This window comes from Apostichopus japonicus, chromosome 5, assembly GCF_037975245.1.
Source record: "Apostichopus japonicus isolate 1M-3 chromosome 5, ASM3797524v1, whole genome shotgun sequence".
Classification (NCBI taxonomy): domain Eukaryota; kingdom Metazoa; phylum Echinodermata; class Holothuroidea; order Aspidochirotida; family Stichopodidae; genus Apostichopus; species Apostichopus japonicus.
The window spans coordinates 22,045,887-22,067,883 of record NC_092565.1 but is presented as its reverse complement, the minus strand read 5'-3'; the positions used below and the strand labels follow the sequence as shown (position 1 = coordinate 22,067,883).

Here is a 21,997-nt window from a genome sequence, read left to right as displayed (position 1 = left end):
TTTTTTGTCTTTGTTTTGTACTGCAACACAGATAAGGAGTAAATTAAGACATAAAATTCTCGGTTACGTGGAAAATATTGACAAGTAAAGTAAAATGACGAATGAGCTTTGATCTTCGGTATCTGTCTGCAGTAGTTTGTGTCACAGCTGCATGACTACATACGAAATAGTTTTTTGAGTTCTCTATGACAACGAGATTCTTTCTTTCTCTCTCCAGGGTCCGAATGTGGTCTCTTAGCGACAGGCAGCGAAGACACAGACGTGAACATTAGTGCAGTCAGGAGTATCCTTTTTATTTTACATTCGGTTACCATGGAAAATTCAGTGTCATTGTTGCCATGGCCAAACCAAGTATAGGTTTTGCATTAATTAACAAGTGCTTGGTTTGTATGTTATGTAGCTGAAAATATGTTAATTGGAGAAGAAGAGGAACATGTAGACAGATCTCATGATCAAAATGTGATAATATGGCTGCTATGGTATCATCACTGCAGAAACACCAATCAAGAACTGCTAATGTACACTACCGTCACCAACCAAGTTTCAGTTCGATTCCCCTAGTGGGGAGTTAGTGGGGGTGGGGGGGGAGAGATGGAGGAAGTTATCTCTGGATTTTTTTTGCACAAGAATATCTCATCTCAGTACATTACATTTTGTGATGAGCTCAAAACAAGAATCAGTGTTAGAACGTAAACATTTCCATTAATGTTTATTTCTGTGCTAAAAAGCTTCTGGATTTTATTGAGCTTTCCTGTAGTGTTTTGCATGGTACTACACATCATCCAAATGCTGCTATGTGTTGGGAAATGTTTAATCATACATGAACATTTCAAGTTATCAGTATTGCAACCATGTGTGATTAACGGATCCATGACTGTGATAGGTTGCATGTTAGTTGTGATATGTTGTAGCCCAAGAATTTTGAGTGATTTACCTTTAAAATATGCTTCATCTCTGGAATGCTTTAATGAAGGATAAATTGATTTTGACATTAGCTCCTTGGTGCAGGCCGAGTTAATGTTAATGTTAATTCATTGTTTTTTAAGTTATAATAACTCAACCAAAACATGTTCTTTTAACTTTGTATAAACAACAGAGAATCCTTGAATGACATTGAAGTCTTTGTCCTTGAAAAACCTGTAATGAGTTTTAAAGATGTCATTTGAGGCTATGAAAATCTTATAATGATTTCCATTGAGTTATGTGTTACATCTAAGGAGATATACCTAATGGTCTGTGTGTTAAACTAAGTTGTCCAGTCACTTTATTTGATGGCCCTCAGAGGTTTAATGGGTCATTTCTCCAAAATTTAAAGTGATTATATACATACTGTACAACCTGAACAGGTGACATTGTTTTATGATAATCTACGACATATCAGAATTAATATTGTGCAGTATTAAGCCATCCTTTGAGTACGTGATCCAGAATACAGCTTTACAGTAGTGAATAATTGGGTATAAACAGAAACACATAATAATAAATATATTTATGGATGGATGCGATTATAAAGAAAAAATCTTGTTAAGATTTGCAGGTATACACAAAATTCATAGATCTGTATATATACACTATAATAGAATCCTTGCTTTATGTAAATATATATGCACACAATTTGAAATATGAGAGTATAGTTACATTAAAAAATACCATTTTCTATTCCTAAAGAGTACTCCTTAGGAGAGGGACATTACCGCACCCATCCCACCTCCCCCCCCCCCCCCCCCCGTGGCAACCAGCGTTATGTATTCTAACAGTAGCAATGCCAAAATTTGTGCTTCCTCCGACTGTTTGCTTGCCCAAACATGAGCAGACACCCACTTGAGCTCCCCCTCCCTCCTCTAACTTTGTAATTTCTGGTGTCACTACTGTATTCTACAATGACATCATTCAAAAAATTGAATTTAGCATGATGACTAGCACCAAAGTCATCAAATTGATATTTAACCATGACGACTAGTTCTAACTCGTTTGCTTGAACATACTTTGGTAGACATATAATATGTCACATTATTTTGTTATTTTGATCAGTCATTCATTATAGAAACCAAATTTATGATCCAAAAATGTTGCTTTCCATCCCAAACAAACCACTCAACAAAGAAGAAGAAAATGTAATTAGTTTTTAGCTGATTGATTAATTGTACATGTAAAACAATATCATTACAACAATCCTATTAAGAGTTTTTTTTAAGGTTAAACAATGTAATGTATGGTTTGTTTGATTGATTAATAGATTGATTGATCTATCCCCTGGACAATGTTCTGTGCTTTAGTTCCACCCTATTAATTCGCTCATCATGTCTCATTTTCTTTTTCAAATATTCCTCTTTGCTCAGTGCTTCCTCTTATTGATGAAACCCAGACTCCTTCTTCTTAGACGTATGGAAGTTTACGACAAATATCACGTCAATTGAGAGAACATTAACACGGCCCTAAAACCAATAAAAGTCTCCTGATTGTGTCATTTAATTGTCATTGTGTGAAATGAAAAGCATATTTAGGGGACATAGATGTGTCCATCAAAATATTTCTGCCGGGAAACGTGCCCTGTGACGTGAACTGTTAATTTCCCCTTCCCCCCCCCCACTTAGTTTAGAGTCTGACTCGTAACCATCTGGTTTTTCTTTCTCCGTCAAACGGTGTCCAGATCTGGAAAATGTCTAATTCTATTCAGAGAAATCATGCTGTAGAAAAATCTTCAGAAACATTGGATATTTTATTTTCTATTTTTTTTAGAAATTACATGGTCGAATCCAACTGGAATGGCTTTCTCATTTTAACAAATTTTTGTAGCGTCTTTTGTTATAACAAGTTGTCAGTAGGGACGGTATTTTAAAATATGAACCCTTCCTTGCTTCTATAGTCACCTTTAGGAATTTGGGGTTTTTCGTAACATTAATAGTGGAATTTGGGGACATCTTCTGTATTACAACGATAGAAATGTTAAGCATTGGAGAAATTCAAATGCCCTTGTTGTATATTATTTTATAGTAATTCAGAATGAAAATATGCAAATTAGGTCACCAATTGAATGGCTAGCCCTGAACTGTTGGATTTATGTCAGATTCCTTATGCAAACATCTTTCAAAAGTATTTGAAAATTTGGGTATGAATTTTTTTTTAAATCACCACCTGTTTTTAATATTAAAGTTGTAATAGAGTGTGTTTGTATGTAAATTATGTTGTGATATGTCATAATTATTGAATACTTCATATGAAAATGATTGAAGACAGCGACACCCTCAGGAAGCCAAATAGCCGAACACAACAACACATCATTACTGCAACGTTCTTCGTCTTTATATATCTCACTTTGGCACAATTACTATCAATGCCAGAGGTAAAGTTGCTTCCTCTCTCTGCTATTAAAGCAACTCACAACAAGATTTGACATGTACTGCTCTCGACGACACATGCTCCAGTAATTCTTCGGACTTTGCATCACAGCCAGGAGAAAGAGGTTCGTTTCAGAGGCTCAATTCTACTAGGTTTTGTGCATTTTTTAGCCATGAAATTGCTTAATCGTTTGTAAACTCTCAGAGGTCTACTGCGTAAAGAGAAAGGGTTTATGACAGCTGCCCCACTTTCAGATAAACAAAGTGACTTTTGCTAGCTCTGGAATTTTGTGTAGTTAACGTGAAGTGAAGTTTGTCAATTAGATGTATTTTTCCCCTATCATTTACATGTTGAAAAGCTCATTCGATTTGACTACACTCAGAAACCACAAGATGACTTCATGTTGAATGTCATGAACTGAAACCTCGATAGACCAAGTGGTATCGAGAGTTTCAGGTGACGTTGAGAATCATGTTTTAAAAGTGAACCTCGATGCCTTGTGTGATGATTAGGTCTTTTATATGGTCAATAGTTTGCTTCATGCAGTTTGCAAGATGTTCACAAAATGGAATGGTCTTGTTGACTTTTTGGGAAATATTTATTATTTAATTTGGAGATTGTTAATAAGTTAATAAGTCTAAATATTAAAACCTGAAACTTTAAATGGGAGGACAGTTGCATGAGTACACAGCAATTTTTTAATTATTATGAGTATGAGTACATGGCTCTAAGTGTGGGTACCAGCATAAATGATAACCAGTGTATAATCTTGCCCTGTCATGTGACCTAGATTTCCAAGATATCCCGAGAACGAGTATGAATCCACAAAGGTGGCTAGGAGTGCATGCAACTATTCTAGAATAGGGGAATGAGTACAGAATCATTACAAAGTCTGTATGGTACCCATCATAGTGTTGGAAAGAATTCCAGAGATGGTAATAGAAACACCTCTTGGTGAACTCAGTTTGGTTCAAGGGCCTCCTTATTATCTTCAGTGCTGTCGTTAAAATAAAAGTTTTATGAATTATCTCAGATTGTAAAAGTGTGTGACAATGTAGAAAAGAACATTTCATTTGATGTTACGTATTCTGTTTTCATTTCAACATTCTTATGTTTGTTTATTTTAATCAGAACTTTTTAAGGACATTAATAGTCATTAAACCAACTATCTTTATAGGCATGTCGAGAGCAATAAATCGATCATATCATAAAACACTTGTATATAACACAAATCTGCACAGTGAACAATTTCTGCAAAGTTAACAGTAGATCCTCTATGGAGGAGAGCAGTTGTTTGTGGTGATCTTAATATGCAAGATGGAAGTTTGGGAGTTTTGGTTAAAAAGTTGTATCAGGGAGCTGCCATTTTGTCAACCTATGATGTCATAGTGCCATAAAAATACTTTTAGTTTCCTTTGTTTTTTCATTGCATATTATCAAGGTTAATGTGAACAATATTTTTTAATGAATCTTTTAGAATCAGCAATATCAATATAAATCACGTAAAAGGTATTAAATGAATAGAAACATTGTTGGTTCAAGCATAAGTGGCATGATGATGTCATATTTTTAGACTTGCTCAAGTCTCCTTTCATGTCATTGAAATCAAGATATCTTCCAATGGAATAAGATATATTTTTCTAAGCTGTTTTGGGTCCGTTGTTCATCATGAGTGTCTTTAATACATGTAATACATATGCATATAATACATATAATACATATGGATTAATACATATAATACATATTATACATATACATTAATACATATAATACATATAATTAATGATGATGGTTAGATTTTGCTTCTCGTTTTTAATTTTCAACAAAGTTACAGTTTTATCCAGGTATTCATATGGGATATGCTAGAGAACGTTGTTAGAATCCTTAACTGTGTCACACAGCTCATCCCAATAGGGCAACTAGTGTCGTCACTTTACATCGTCTTCAAGATCACATTTCGAGTGTGTCATCTCTGGCCAGCTATCCCTCTCTCAACTCCACCAATATCACAGAGGCGGTGCTCCTGGTGTCTGTGGGGGGCAGAGTCACAGTTAACATCTCAAGGGTTTCTTTTCCAACTGAGGAGGTGGAGGTGAGTCAACAAAGATTTCCAAAAAGTTTGTGGTCAGGCTTAGTGTAAAACCAAAACTCTTAAAGAGGTGCGATTTATTTCATAAGATGCGATAAGGACCCCGACCAATGAGAGAGCACCTCTTAATTATGTAGGTTTTGTACATAGAGAATTGTTTCTCAAATATGACAACAAAATTGAGAAGAAGACTAATGAATGAGTAAATTTGATTTGATTCAATCCCCAACAGTACGTAGCCCAGACCACTTTGCATAACAATTTAAAGGACTGGTAACGAGTGACCAGGAAATTCTCAATATGTTTATTGTACAGTAGAGCTAAATATTTGAAAATGAAGCCTGCCTAAAATCCTATAATGACCTACAGTGTTCTGGAATATTGATACAGCTGCTTTATTAGCAACAATTTATCAAAATCCAATCATAAAGCTACTTTAATTTAAGGATAGGAAATAAATGAGGTAACTTCAAAGAGCAGCTTTGATTGAAGAATAAACTTCGTCTACTAGGCTATGGGGAGCTATATGAGGCCTCTTGCCTACTGAAAAACACCCAAAGCCGTAAAACCCAGTTGACAGAGGGCATTTTTATTACTCGGACACTGTCATCTTTTAACTCCTGTAGGCTGAGATGATGACAAAACACAAATGGGAAACGTAACTCATGTGGAAGGCGGCAGAACTAATTATCTTCCGTAAACAGCCTGCGTGTTAGGAGAGTTTCATTTATGCAGTTTAAAAACCGATGACCAGTAATAGTAGACAAAATGTGCTAAAACCTCAAAAATCAAGATTCAATTGATGCTAATATGGTTAAATTTCAGGTTGCACATGTTAAAATACTGATATGAGCACAGCTGCTTAGAGAACCAAAGAGGATTGAAAGCCGTCCAATCGTTGAATTGATGATGCCCTAACAATCAAGAAAATAATCTTCCAAGTTGTAATAATAATACTTATGAGACATATATAGCGCCAATTCAGTAGACAAAAGTCACTGCTCAAGGCGCTTTACAGAGAAAGCAGATTAATTTACAAAAGAACAAGTGAAAAGATGGGTCTTAAGTAGACTTTTGAATGTAGAAAGTTTAGAGCATGTTTGAATGTTATCTGGTAACTTGTTCCAATGATAAGAGCCAGAGTATTAGAAGCTTCTGTAACCATAGGTCTTCAAGCGTGGTTTAGGAACAGTTAAATACAGTTTGTTGGAGGAATGAAGTGTGCGGGTTGGAATATATGGCAAGAGAAGTTACGACAGGTACACAGGCTGTTCCAGATGATGAGCACAAAAGGTGAGAAGAAGTATGTATGTTTTGTACAGCAACATTCTCTGAGAACCTGTCATGATACGATAAAGATACAGTACTCTTTTGACATTTTCTTGAAGCCATTTTCATATCAGCCGGATGCTCAAGATATAAACTGCTCTTATTTTGGCATAATCCGAATCCATCTTTCTCGGGTAAAAGGTGTAAACCGACGCATAATTAAATAAATAAACAATTAATAATTAAGCTCCCCCCACAATAGTATTGTACTTTTAAGTGATGTCAATATTGAAGCCTTCATGCAATCTCTTTGTGTTGGTTGTACAGTATTTGTTCTATGAGGAAATTACAAGTTAAGTTTATCTGAATTTAATCCATCTACCCCAGGTGGATTTAAGACAGGATTAGTGTGAAAATTCCTTCATTTAGAAGTGCCCTTAGCTATGCAGGTAGATAAAATGCAAAACAATTTAAAAGCAAACTGTCCAAATCTTCCAACATTTAGGTATGTATGCGTGAATGTATTTATGTATGTATGTATGTATTTTAGATCCTCCTGCAAGCAGGAACTCGCGAAGCCACAAGCTGACCGAAGTCAGTCTCTTAGATTCATATTTAACGTCCATGATTATGAATTGTCAATTGTCAATAACTCTGTAACTGGACGACATACATTAATCTTGGAGTGACTCAAACTCTGGACCTTATGATTGGAAGGCACCGGCGTTAACCACTGAGCTAACACTCCTAGTAACACTCCTAGGTATGATTCAACTGCTTTGTGAATCAAAGTGTAACCTAACAATGCAACAATTTTGTCCTGCCCTCATGACAGGGACGAAATTTATAAATGAAAAAAATGAAAATGGAACCAAAAGTATTATTCCTTGTCGTAGCATAGTTCTGTGCGAGCTCAAAAGGCTGATAGCAATTTCTGTAAATATCTTTGATTTCACATGAAATTTCAATTTAATACTGACAACTTTTTCAGAATTGAAATATTTCATCTTACTTTTGTTTTACACTGATCCTAGAAAGGATAAGTTTTTTGGCTATAAAAAAATTGTCAGTCATGGTTTGGTGTTATGGCTCTTAAAGAGGAATTTTTCAATTATATTTTTCTAACTTCAAAGAAGCTTTCATTTAAAGAAAGTTCTGTTGTAAACAAGAACTGAAAGATATAGGACAGTTAAGAAAATACAAAATAAATTCAGGTTTAGGTTACGGTCCATATTTGCCTCTCCAATGTCAAAGATTCTTTGGTACAACTACTTCCTCCAGATTTTAATTCATTACAAAATTGTTATCAGAATATAAAGAGAAATTTGTAAACAAGTTTCACTCCTTTTGCAAACAATCCCATGGGTGGGAGTAAAATGAAGGTAAGTTATTTTACTTCCTGTCATTAGAAGTGGCTTATTGATCCAAGCGATATATGCTGAGGACTTTCACATAAACATCAAATATACGAGAAAGATGACATCAGAAATTAACCAGAGATGATTTTGTTTAGACTATGTCTTAATCGTGATCTTGATAAGTTAAAATTTTCACAAAACGGTCGGATGTTTCATGACAAATCCTCGCTCTGGCAAAAATGTCAGATAAGAAGATTGTTTAATGACGCAAGCAACACCAGCTGTTGCCTGGAAGAAGCGTTTTTGAGCTGATTTTGGTACTATTTGTTATGCATTTTCTATACTAAATTCCTATGAGAAAGTAGTTCATTTTGCTTGACATGTAAACAATTTTTCAAGCTAATGAAGTGAAAGTGAAAATTTCTGAAAATTTCTCATTCGGTTTCTACATGTATTTAGCAATAAATTGCTTCTGGGTAGTAAACTGTTGAAAAAACCAAGGAAATCATTATTTAAGTGTTCATCTCAGAGCCATCCCCACAGCACTCCTCGGTGAACTCTAGAACCCTGTTTACATTTGGGGACCAGCCTGGTGTTGATCCTCGCGCACTAGGGGGTCAGTTGGTAGTATAAACACAGATCATACCCAGCAATCAGTACCCCAATTCCATTGCAAGAAAAGTGAAATTACAACAATAATTACAGTTCATAATACACGAACAAATATAAAAGAGGATCATGTCCTTAGACAGATAAGAAATTTAACCGGTATTCTTGTCTAATATCAACCTGTTTGTTCATTTTCTTTCGATTCTTGCAATCTTTTATGCTATTGTAAATTACTTTATTACTCCATATCATAATCAGATATATAGCAATTCTGTTCTTAAATTAGGTCAAGCTTGTTATCATAGAAGCTAAATGATTTGCAAAATTTCCAAAATTCTAATAAAATACAAATACAAAACAAACATGTAACAGTTATAGCACACATAGGTAAATTTAGTAATTTTGAATACTTTATGATAAAAACAAAGTTGTACTCAGGAATTGTCAAATATACGCTGTAAACATGAAATCATTCCCTGCTGGAGGGGGGAGGCGGGAGGGGAGGGGAAGGGGGGTGTTTTGTTTATCCATAAAATCACAATTTGTAGTTGCTGTTGTTTGGATTACAGTTTTGTTGTTTAATTGCGTTAAAATTGATTAATCGTCATCTGCACTTGATGTTTCACCTAATGTAGGGCAGTCTCGAGGCCTCCGTAACTTTGGAACATTTAGCCTCTTCCGGTACCATTGACAACGCGGCTCGGCGAAGACAACTTAAAAAGCTAAGAGAAGCTAACACGGAACCGGACCCAGAGACTCGCTTTATGGATGTTAAAGTTCACAGACCAAACGAGGGCGACGTTGCATTTCTCTACATTGCTGGATCAGATGGTCTACTTAGGTGAGAAGAACACTCATCCTCTCAGTCTTTGATATTTACTTCCTTCTTACCTTCAATGATCTACTTTCATTGAAAGATTTAGAACCCGGACAAAGTCCTCAAGTCATATGATGACTCTTGTTATACCTACCTGGTGGAAGCTAGGATACCACCTCCTCATCCCCCCCCCCCCTCAACTTCTCCCATCCTTTCCCACCTCAGCATACAAATATTTATGTTATCAGGATTTGACCATACATGGAAATATGATGTGAACTAAATGCACTTACAATTTATGTTATGACATTCTTTACATTACAAGTAGGTAAAGGACGTCAACATTGGCTCCAGAGGTTCAGTTTTAACTCATTAAAATTTGTTCAAAGGTTCGAATTTCTATTCTGGATATTCACCTTCCAGGGTTTTTTAGACATTAAAGAGTAGCCAATAAGAATGTCTCCTTGAGGGAGGATCTTAAGAGGGTGGTATTAAATATGAATTTTAAACTTTGAGCACCATTATTGACTCCATTATTGGGGGCCAATGTTGTAGACCTCAAAGCATTGTTAATTTTGTGGCGATAACTGCATACGGAAGTTTTATCCAGAGACGGAAAACAAATAGTATTATTATAATTTGGTATACTTTCTTGTATGTTAGCCTTAATGTTCTAGAAGGGAGTGGAGGGTTAAGGGAGACGTGAAGAGAATCAAGTGGTAGGGGATTAGAGAGACTTGAAGGGAATCAAGTGGTAGGGAATAGAGAGACGTGATGGGAATCAAGTGGTAGGGGATTAGGGAGACGTGAAAGGAATCAAGTGGTAGGGGATCAGAGATATTTGAAGGGAATCAAGTACTATGGGATTAGAGAGACGTTAAAGGAGTCAAGTGGTAGGGGATTAGAGATATTTGAAGGGAATCAAGTAGTAATGGGTTCAGAGAGACGTGAAGGGAATCAAGTAGTAGGGGATTAGAGAGACATAAAAGGAATCAAGTGGTAGGGGATTAGGGAGAGGTGAAGGGAATCAAGTAGTAGGGGATTAGAGAGACGTAAAAGGAATCAAGTGGTAGGGGATTAGAGAGACGTGAAGGGAATCAAGTGGTAGGGGATTAGAGAGATGACATAGGTGTAGAAATATACTGCAGCATTCATAGGATGTTGTCTTCATCAAACCAAGTCAAATATGTCTGAAGTGTCCAAACGTTTGAGTATCAACACCATAATGTAATACTTTTTGCCTCGTATTAATAGGCTCATTACTTTATCCTTAAGAAGAAAGTTTTGGACTGAGGAGGTACTCACTCTGGAGGAAGAACCCATAAAATTGTCAAACTCTCTGGAGAAAAGAATGGTTTGTAATGAAATGTATAGAAAAGTAGAGTATCAATACAGCAAAGTATGAATGCCTCACAGGATATATCCTTTATGAATAAATTCACGGCTAAATTGATAGACTATATAAAATCTGATATTAATAAATTGATATCTGTTCTTCTGTCTTTTATCTCTGTTTCTAGATTGTTTGTATTCCATGAATACACCAGAGATCTCCTTCAGTTATACCAATCAGCCTCTCATCAATGTTGCTTCTTATCATTACTGCTCCATGAAATTAGATTACCAAATTCTGTGGTCCCTCTGCTCTGCTCGGGGGCTACAGACGGAAAACTTATGCTTTGGGATATGTCTTCGTGCGTCAACGCTCACGAAGAGAAACAACAACAACAAACCTGTAGGGTTGCTAGCGACTCTAAACGCCTGTTAAGGAATCAGACGATCGCAGCTCATAGTAGGTCAACAAATTTATCTGGTTTGAACTTTGAGGATGAAACTTCAAAAGAACAGGATCCATCGCTGAGCAAGTTTTCTGGAAGTTGTGAACTTGGAACAAACTTTGTGGAGGAGGTAAAAGAAGACCAAAGTGGATTTGTCAAAGTGAGATCTGATAATTCCGAGGATTTTAATTTAATAACTGATAATCAATCTGCTGATGGAGTAAAGGAAATCTCATCACCGTCTGTAGATGAAGAGGAGGAGTTTTCGGGATCCTCGGAGGGTATATCTCAGTTTGGGGAAGTCGCGTTGACCCTGACAACTCACCAGTCTGGAATCAATGCTCTGGCTTCAAAACAGCTGGAGGGTAAGTTGGTTTGATTTTTATACTAAAAACTAAAGGGATTTGTTCAGAGATGAAAAGGACAGAATAGTTAAAAACAATTGTTTGTCCAGGACTTGGATCCATAAATTGACCGAGGCAGGTGTATTAAACAGAGTATCAAGTGAAACAAAAGGAAGACACTTTTTCTTAACGGCAGCACAGAAACTGAAGTGAATGGGTAGTGTTTTTTTGGTGAATATGTCAGAGAATAATTTATTCGGCATGCATATTTATCCGGCACGCATCGCAAATTGCGATGCAAAATGGTGGAATCGCTATACAAAGTGCAAAGATGTATAGCAGATTTTTTAAACAGGAACCTTTGATTATTTATGTGACCAAATTCAGAGCCTGCCAAACTGTTAGACGGCACCTGAACACTAAATTATTCCTCGTATGTGTCAATACAATGTAAACATAAGGGTTCTCTTTAGTACTACCACGCAGAATGAGTGTAAATGTTCATTCAACTAGCAACTCATTTTATTCACATCATTGAATGGTCTGGAGTTCCAGAACATTCAATGATATGAATAAAATGTGTTGCTCTGTGTTGTTGTTTCTGAAACATTGTGACCAGTCTAGCATATCTAGCAATTTTGAGATTACTGTATAGTAGCTTTAGAAGTACTCTGTCCATGAGTGGACATCCTTCAGAGTTGCAGGTCAAAGGTCATCTTCTGCTTGCACTGGGTTCATATAGCAGTTCACCTGATTCATATGAAAAATGAAAACCAAAACAAATGTGAAGTTGAGACATTTATACCTTTAAACTCTGTGTAATGTTGTAGTATGTTGGAATGCATTTGTTCAGTGTGCATTTATTGTAGATTAAATGTCATGGTGTAGACTTTTTCACTGCAAGATACGTGTACTAATTGACCTTAGAAAACAGTACTCTTACATGGAATGGGTGTTTTTTTTTTTTTCATCTTTGATCTCTTTTATTGACTCATTTGATATTTATACAAATAGACATGATAATTTTGTGAGTTCTTTAGTATTACAATACAACTCAATCATTGCCTAACAATTTATGATTTACTTATCTTTAGTTTTAATAGAACATAACAATATGGAATGTTAGTCATCTGCATTTTATGGAAATATAATAGAATCTGAAAAAAATTGTAAAGAAATGTAAACATATATCTATTTCATGAATAATTATCAGAAATAATGGTTTTTTGGATAATTATTCTGCATGTTTTTCTCAATGAATGAGAATTTTTAAGTTCTTTGTAGTTTTTGTGTAAAAGTAAGTTGGCCTGATGTTTCGATCCTAGCAGGATCTTCTTCAGAGGCTAAATGACAACTAATTTTCTAAGACAAACGGTCTCCATCTAAAATCACATTGTGGTATCTCCTTATGTCCTGTTTATTAATCACAGACACAGGATCCCTACCCCTTCCCTTAATCCTCTCTTTTTCCCTCCACTGTTTATCTCCTACCTCTCCACCCTCCTGTTGGTTTCTTTCTTTCTTCTCTCCATCCCTTGTCTACTAATCCCCTTACATCTATCTCTTTGTGTTCACCATGCTCATTAACCTGTCTGTATTCTGTGCGTGTTTTTGTCCCTTCTGTTACTGTTACTTGTCATTTAGCCTTTGAAGAAGATCCTTCTAGGATCGAAACATCAGGCCAACTTACTTTTACACAGGATCAATTTAGGGCAATAATGTCTTTAGGGATTCTGCTGCACATAATATATATAGCCTTGGCAAGTATCAGTCAGTGGGAATGGAGGATCAGATTCACAAGTTAATGTGCAATATACAGCTTATCTGAATAAAACGTGTACATTTCTTATCTCCTCAACGGAACGAGCTATAAAGGCGGGAGTTGGACCGGTGTGTTTCCTTCTACTTCCTCTGTAGTATTATAAAAGTTTAGAAATGTTATCCGTTTAGTGATGAAATGGAAAGAATATCCACACTATATTCATGCCCATGTTCTGATCCCAAACAATTTTACACACTCAAACCACATCATACTAAACCTCAACCTCATGATACATTCTTCTCTCTCTATATCTCTCTCTCTCCCTCTTGTTGATAAATGTTTTTTTTCTTCTTTTTTTTTCTGCTACACAGTGAATTTATGATTCATATCTTCATTATTACTTCCCCCCCCCCACAAGTTGATGCAACCATAGATTAACCGACGATTGGCAAAATATCAAATTATTGTCTGCCTAGAAGGCCAGGAAGTCTTTCCATCATGATTCTAAAATGATTGCCGTTTCACAATTATTTTTGGGGTTTTCATCATGATGCATAATTCCCGTATCAGGGGTTTGATTTCGGCAAGACATCGTGCCTGTATCATATTCAGAAAAAATTGGTGAAATGTCTCCATCTGGAACATTCACATTGTCTGTGTCATTTCACGAGGAAGTTTCACTCGGCTGTGACGATTCTTGATGAAATATCTGTCCAGAAATATCCCCTGATTGAGACAGTCTTCCTCATCCCGCAGGCGGTATGTTATTGCTTGCCTCTGGAGGAGATGACAATGCCATTCATGTTCATTTAGTGGAGTTGAAGAAGACAGCCGTCGTGAGTCGTTCCCAGCTGCAAGTTGATCTTCGCCGGAGTAATTGTTATGCCCATGCAGCTCAAATAACGGGTAAGAATGATCGATATTAATCTCTGATGCATCGATGGAGTTTGTTTAATCTGTCTACACACACACACACACAGAGATGACTCGACACAAGGATAGGAAATAGATCAATGTTTTTCATTGGGTGGCAGGGCTCTACCACCATTTGCGTGTTATGTACATACGACCTTCTATGGCTATCGTCTACGTGATGTGGGGGGGGGGACCGGAGATCGTCCTGCCTGTTCGTCCCACTTTAACAGAGAAATAGATATCCCTTGCTTCCTTTTTGTGCAAACAAACTGTATTTTCATTGATTTTTTTTTTTTTTTTGTTCCCCACATCTGTTTTAACCTTGTAAACCAGCATCACTTTCTGTGAACCATTAAACCATTTGGTAATCTTATTTAACTCTAGAAGCCCACGTTTTTGCTCAAAATTTAAGCAGCTATAGATGGGAGAGGGAGAGGGAATGGGGAGCGAAATTAGGAAAGGAGAAGGGAGATGCGAGGGAGAAGTGGAAGGAGAGAAGATGAGAAGGGAAGAGAGATATGAGGGAGAGTAGAAGAGAGGTATAGGGAGAGACCATGGGAAGGGAGGGAAGGGAAAGGAAATGGAAGGGAGATGCGAGGGAGAGAGAAAGAGAGGTGGAGGGAGAGAAGATGGGAAGGGAAGGGGAGGGGGAGGAGAGGTTAGAAAAAGGGGGAATGAATGAGAGGGAAGGAACCAGGGTTTATTGGATGTTGTCTATCTTGCCAATATATGATCATAAAACATATTCTGGCTTGTTACATTAGTGTGACAATAGGTGGACTGATTTGGGGAAGTGTGTTTGATACCTTTTTTAGTTTAAGTCTTACAAGAATGATACATGTAGCTAGGCACAGCCTAGTAAAAATTCTTGTTTTAAATTTAAACAAATTTGGACAACTCTAGGCAAAAAGAAGAAAAGCTTCATGGCTTTGATATAGAACAAAAATTCACCAGTTACTCTCAATCTTGATGGGGTATGCTACATGCAAGTAAGGGGAGGGGAGGAGTAGAGGGTGGGCATACACCCCTCCCCCTCCCACTTTTTCAACCATACACACACAAATGTTAAGTATTTATAAGCACAACTTTGAATGTAGATACAATTAAATAGACTTATTTTGTAGTTTAAATATGCTTCAGGATGCTCCATTTCACCTCTAAAATATCACACCCCCCGGAGCCCTTCATCAGAGTGTCCTCAGTGACCCTAGGGTCACCCTCTGCCCCCATCCACCTCTCTTTGAAATCCTGGATCTCATTCTGTAGATATCTGAGCAAGAATGAGCAGTATCTAATCTTGTGTAAATTTATTACTCTCTGAAGCTACAATGCAACGCAAAGTGCAATTATAGAGTCTCAATGATCAAAAAGAAAAAAAAGATAAATCCTTCTATTTTTTTTTGGGGGGGGGGGTCCATGTGTGAAGTCTTGATGATCTTGTACCTTGTAATTTTATCTCTGGATTGCTTTAGATTTCTGGCAAATGACACCATAAGTGGTCAATGATATCAATGAAGGTGTTACAGGCCCCTCACAGATAAGCTATCTTTAAGTTAAAAATTAACAAAATTGAGGCGGTTGTGCAAATCCCAAAGTTTCAAGGGTGTATATGAACTTGTAGTTACTTGCAGATTTATGTCAGTAATGCATCTTTAATTCACTTGAAGGATCATTCAGATGTTAAATGATATGTAAATATGGAATCCAGAAATGTACTTTCAGTAGGAGTAGACATTGTACTTTCAAATTCTCTCTTTATTTAACTTAGAGGTATTATTGAATATAATGATCAATTCAAGTTATAGCAAAAATCTTTTTCTATTTTTTCTTGTATCATACTTATCAGATTTTTCATTTTTTCTCAAGACTTGAGTAAGTTCTAAACTTGATATCGTAGGACGTAATAGTTGACTGTATTTTGACCTCATGCATTTACTTTGATAGCTTTGTTTTAATATTTTCTTATGTTTTTAAAATTTAAATAACTTTCACTTTGGTCATAAAAGTATGAATCTGAGAGAGAGAGAAGAAACAGGAATGGTTGGTAATATATTTCATCTCCTGATTGCATCATACCGGGAACAAACTTGGGGGCATTCTTACACGAGAAAGTTATTTTCCGTCTCTGGCCAAGCAAACAAGAATTAAATTTTGGCTAGCTTTTTTGGTTAAACAAACATTTTGCATCTTAATATTCATAGTTGGGTTTATATCTTTCTCAAATGTCATCATTTATTTTTGTCGCCATATTTTTTTTTTTTAATTTGTCCGTCGTTTTCCTTCATCTTTCTTAAGGTCTCTACTTTTTGGATTCCAACAGCCTGGTTTCTTGCTCAGTAGATCAACGGCTTAACGTTTGGCGCCTCCAGTCAGAAGGCGCATTAAAGGTAAAGCATCTCATGTTGTCTTTCCAGTTCTAAAGCTGAAGTTTGCATAGAATTTGTCCCCCCCCCCCAAAAAAAAAAACTGCCATTAAAGAATCTGAAAACATGCTGTTATCTTTATGTCCACCGCAATGTTGCCGTTATATAGTAAATTTACAGTGCAAATATTAGTAGTGGGTAATGTTTTAAGTGATAAATTAACAATTCAAACATTTAAACACTTGCACTTCTACTATGTATACTCTGAGAGCAAACCTGTCCACAAAACTGCTTAATTATTGATGCAAAAAGCCTGTGTCTCTGACTCTCTGTTACGCTTTTACATAGGCAGGCTTTTTTGCAGCAGATAAAGGGGCTTATGGACAGGTTTTTCCCTCTTCTGAAATGTCGGAATGACCTGATTTTACCGTCCATATTTCTTTTCAAGTCCAGCCTGGAAGTGGGTTGTAAATTTAATGACTGAAAACACAGAAGCAAACCTATCTGAATTTGTTAATTCGTTAATCAGCACACCAAAATATGAAACATAACTCTTTTTTTATTTTTTTATTTCTAAGATGTCCAGTTGCCGATTCATATGTATTCCAGACATATCTAGCCTAGCCGGATGGACAAACAGGTAAAAGTTTATTACCAGCAAAACAATACCAACATTGGTACATCAATCATATCTTGTCATACATTTAGGATCCATAGAAGAAATGATAATGTACAGATGCCTCATACATGCTCCATTGATTGATATAAGAGCTAGGCCTCTAAATTTATTTCTCAGCCAGAGTGGCTGCCAGTTGATCTCCTCATAAAATGAAAATTGGGAAAAAACAGGGTAGAGGCTTTTTATGTTCTACAGAGAAAGGGAAATTTTTTGGGGGAAAAACTCATTTTCTTATGGTGTTGTCAAAATGCAGATGTCTTGTAGTCGAGTGATTTTCTTTCACATGCATTTTTTTTTGATGGAGTTTTAAGTTGCATTTGTTAATTTAATCTGACGTGGGTTTACAGATCAATCTTCCTTGATTTGGTTCTTTCCTATGAGTTAGAACATTCCCTCAGTGTCTCAGAATCAATATTAGGATGAAATTCTTCAACTGATCTAGTGTTGAGCTAGGCTAGTTATTGTTTTATATACATATATATATATATGTATATCTATATATCTTTCTATCTATATATATATATATATATATATACAGTGATTGGAAGTAAAACAGCCAATGTATGGTTTTTGCAGAGCTTTCGAGCAAAACTAGCTCTTCTTCAGTGCATGATCACCGAAAGTGACAAGGAGTAGCAGGAATTGAAACTGTTTTATAGTTCCTGCTACTCCTTGTCACTTTCGGTGATCATGCACTGAAGAAGAGCTAGTTTTGCTCGAAAGCTCTGCAAAAACCATACATTGGCTGTTTTACTTCCAATCACTTACCTAATTCAATTATTGTATCTCACTCGAGATCCAGCCTTTCTCTAAATGCAGCATAGTTGTTTAACAGTTTTTCCGTTATTCCTATATATATATATACATATACATATACATACACATATACATACACATACACATATACATATATATATATATATATATATATATATAATTGAAATCGTAGTGAGTTGGAAAATCCAGAACAGTGAAAAAACTTCCAGCCGTCACCAGGATTCGAACCCTTGCCTCCCGCTTTTTATGCGGACACCCTAACCACTAGGCTATGGACGCTGATTGTATGTTCACAGGGTCGCATACATATATATATATATATATATCTTATTATTACATATATTATATATATTTATCATTCTTCGATATCTGATCTAGCACCAGAAGCTGGGAGGTCTTCGTGTAGAGGATATCAAGTAGTCTCATCACTGTTATTTGTTTACATCTTTCTCTCCTTTTGTTTTCTTTGCAATTGATACAAACTGGCTATTGTGTTCTTCTCTTTTCTTTGTCATTATATAGGAAGGGGAAGCAGTGTCTTGCAGTCTCTGGACAGGGAGTCCAAGTTGTTCACTTGAAGGAGAAAGAATGATGATTCCTTGATTCATTGATTGTGTAATTAATTCATTATAAGGAGGAGGAGCTGAAGAAGGAGACAGGAGTCATTGTCAAGCATTATTATGCAACTGGACTAGCACAAATAAATGTATGCATAATGTTATAATGCAGACTCCTTCCATTTTAATGGGGTTAGTTAACATTTTCTGTTGGTTGGCTTTTCTTCTTTCATGAGGGTTCACTTTGCAAATGAAAAATGTCACCATGATATGAACATTGAATAGATCTCACCTAGAAGATAAAACACATTTATCACATATATCACACACTCTCAGCCAGTTACCACATCTCTAGTGCTTTGGTAACCTTTTTACCACTGTACTACCACAGAATCCATTCTTCACTGCTGCCCTCCTCCTTCTCCTCCTCCTCCTCCTCCTCCTCCTCCTCCTCCTATTTTTACCAAACCAGTATCTGGACATATTTTGTTCAAGGATAAACTTCAATGTTGAGCTATCCAGATCTAGTGAGAATGTGACTTCAATGCAATAAGTTATTTAAAAGTGAGAGTGGGCAATTGGCAGTATCTCCTTGACGACAATGAGGTGTAATTCGTTAATAATATAACAGAAATAGATCATGTGATTAATTGATCAATTCATACTGTCTTTCTTTGATGAAGACGTTGGAATAAATCAAAAATTTTATCAAAATAATCTTTGTGTTGTTTTTATCTTTCATCTTGCCTTAACTTCAAGAGGTGGTGTGGTGTTGGAGGGAGGGGAGGGGGGGGGATCTGAGGAGTGGAACAATGGTGGGTCTAGGAATGAGTGATGCATTATCAGATTGTAAATCAGCCTACAAAATAATACTATTCATGAGAATGTCCTGGCTTGATTGACAGGTCGAGAATAAAACAGCACATGAGAATAAAGCCATCCTCCAAAGTGTTTGAACAGCAGGAAAACAGTTGTGATAAACAAGCATGTAGAGCAACGTTGTAATGTTTATTCGAGTATCATGTATGGCAAAAACGGAATTTATTCTGGAATATGCTTTACCAACAGTCTGCAATCTCAATATTTGTTGATGGATTAAAATAAACCTTGCTCATGTTTAATAAAACTAGATAAATTCGCAAAACCACTTGTATGATAGATTGTTCGTAAATCTATCATATCAACTCAACAGATGCAACAACAAAAAATGTAAAAAATATTTGTTTAGAGTGAGCATGTACTAGATAGTTGAGAAGTTACATTGTAAATGTTATTGCAATCAGTTGCTACAACATGAGTGGTTGAGTAATCAAATATTTTATCTATACTTAATTGACAGTCTAAACATGCTACTCTGAATGCACCATTTAACATATAAAGTTTTAATTATTTTTCCTGGGAGAGGTCGCCCAGAATCCCTAAATGGAAGTCTGCTTCAATGACTCCATTATAATTCTGCATTAAGCCCATAGCCCTGGGGCGCTCGATTCATTCTTTTTCTTTCATTGGCTGTAAAAAGAAATAGCTTTAATCATACTTTTCAAAAACTTGGTGTGTAGTGGAAAATTGACCATGTTTTGGGCGTGGGCATTCTCTGCTTGTTACTGTTGTTAGTTTTTTATGCCGGTTGTGTCGGTAGCCTAGTAACTTCGGTATCAACCGATATTTGTCTTCTGCGCCCCCTCATCTGAGAAAGACTGAATCTTTCACTGGAATCGGTCGAGAAACTGTAGCTTCATGGGTTTGAACTGGACAGCCTGTGACTATGAGGCCAACACTTTGTTGAAATGTGATAACATGTGTGTCACTTAGCCGCAGTGAGCGTAACCATTTTGACCAAAGACGAATATAATCACTCGCGTCAACGCATCTGTTTGTCCTAACGTGCGCTTTGACAGCGCTTCCCACTGCGCACCGTGTGTGTCTTAATTCAGGGCCTGGTCAAGTGAGATAGACATCGCGAGTTACGGAGTAATTACTCAAATGTTTCTCATTGTATGTAAAAGTCATAGGGCCTGAGCAGGATCCTAGCAGGTTTTCAAAGTTCACATTTGAAGAAGAACCTGTTGGATGGAAACGTTTGCGTTTTTATGTACACATGTAGGTCCTTTGCAGTAGGCTAGATAAGCAGGATTCTTAAGCCTTCACTGCCCTTAATATGTTTGATAATGGAAAGAAGCTGAAGTATATTCTTGTCGGTCGGAGGAGGGGGTGGAGTGGTGGTCCCGGGGGCAGGAATGCTTGCAGCAATTCTTGCTTTGAACCTCGGTGTTTTTCCATTATCATAAAAAAAAATAGGGATTCAATTGAGCTTCTGCTGGTTTTCTAAAGTTTGGATAAAAGCTGGTCAATTCTAAGACTTACTGACCAAAAAACAACATATTTAATACCTTGTTCTACGTTAGATATCGTTTTATCTACAGGTGATATTACCAGTGTTCTTGTGATTAGTTTCCATTATCACCGGTGTTCCACAAACACACCCACATAGATTTAACGTGGTAAACTTAAACGTATATTCTATATACACGTCACATTTTATTAGACTTCCGCATAGTTTAGAAAAGACACGAACGCCGGCGGGCATTATATAATATACTTTGGACAAGAATCGTGTATAACCCAACATTAAGCAAGATCACTGTTTGACTACAAACAAAATACCAGAGAGCTGACTCAATTATGTCCAGTATTTTCATCTCTTTTCCGTTTTAACTGTCGCGTCTTAAGATCAAAACGACAAACAGTTCTTCTTATCGCCGACCAACCTTCTAAGTTAATCAAGCATAGAGCTAGTTCGACTGTCTCGGACGCGGCTGGGGTCATGCATCATTTATATTCAAGGAACAATTCAAAATTGTTTTCTCGACCATTCATCACGGAGCTTTAACTTTTCAACGCGATGGGGATCTTAAAGGAGCAATCACTAGCGCTGGGGTCGTCGTCTTCCATGTTAAGAGTGTGGGTCATTCCCCATGGAAAAAATATATATAATTTTGTACGTGAAATAGCACATTCTGAGACGTATATTCAGGCTATGAATTAGGTTTAAAATTAGGTCTACACGCCAGGTTTCGCTAATAATGTTATTTTTTTGGTTCACACCCCCACGCCCCATGAATCCACACCTGCTAGCTAAATATATGCTGGACGAAACGGTGTGACAGAACTTACACCGCATCAGTATATGCATGTCTACATGACTATACGCTTACTATATCTTTAACATCTTTTACAATATCTGACAATTTCTTATGATTGTGTCTTTGCTTTGTTGTTGTTGGTGTGTTTAATTGTAATTAAAATTTAAAGTCCCTCCCTCCATGTCCGATGGTATGTAT

The 21,997-nt window shown here is 36.5% G+C and overlaps 1 protein-coding gene across 3 annotated transcripts in view; it reads left to right on the top strand.

Annotated features, from left to right (window-relative positions):
• LOC139968040 (tRNA (34-2'-O)-methyltransferase regulator WDR6-like) overlaps positions 1 to 19,252 on the top strand; it is a 57,694-nt gene extending 38,442 nt beyond the window's left edge. Inside the window, exons 17-24 of one of the 3 annotated variants that reach the window (XR_011793210.1) lie at positions 218 to 283; positions 5,241 to 5,431; positions 9,300 to 9,505; positions 11,002 to 11,624; positions 14,122 to 14,271; positions 16,601 to 16,667; positions 17,222 to 17,283; positions 18,622 to 18,698. Coding sequence is in view for 2 of the 3 variants with exons in the window: in XM_071972345.1 (XP_071828446.1) it covers positions 218 to 283; positions 5,241 to 5,431; positions 9,300 to 9,505; positions 11,002 to 11,624; positions 14,122 to 14,271; positions 16,576 to 16,667; positions 17,222 to 17,283; positions 18,622 to 18,691 (1,460 nt within the window). In the remaining variant the exon portion in view is untranslated. The other 2 variants (XM_071972345.1, XM_071972346.1) reach the window with 2 other exon arrangements.
• The last annotated feature ends 2,745 nt before the right edge of the window (positions 19,253 to 21,997 follow it).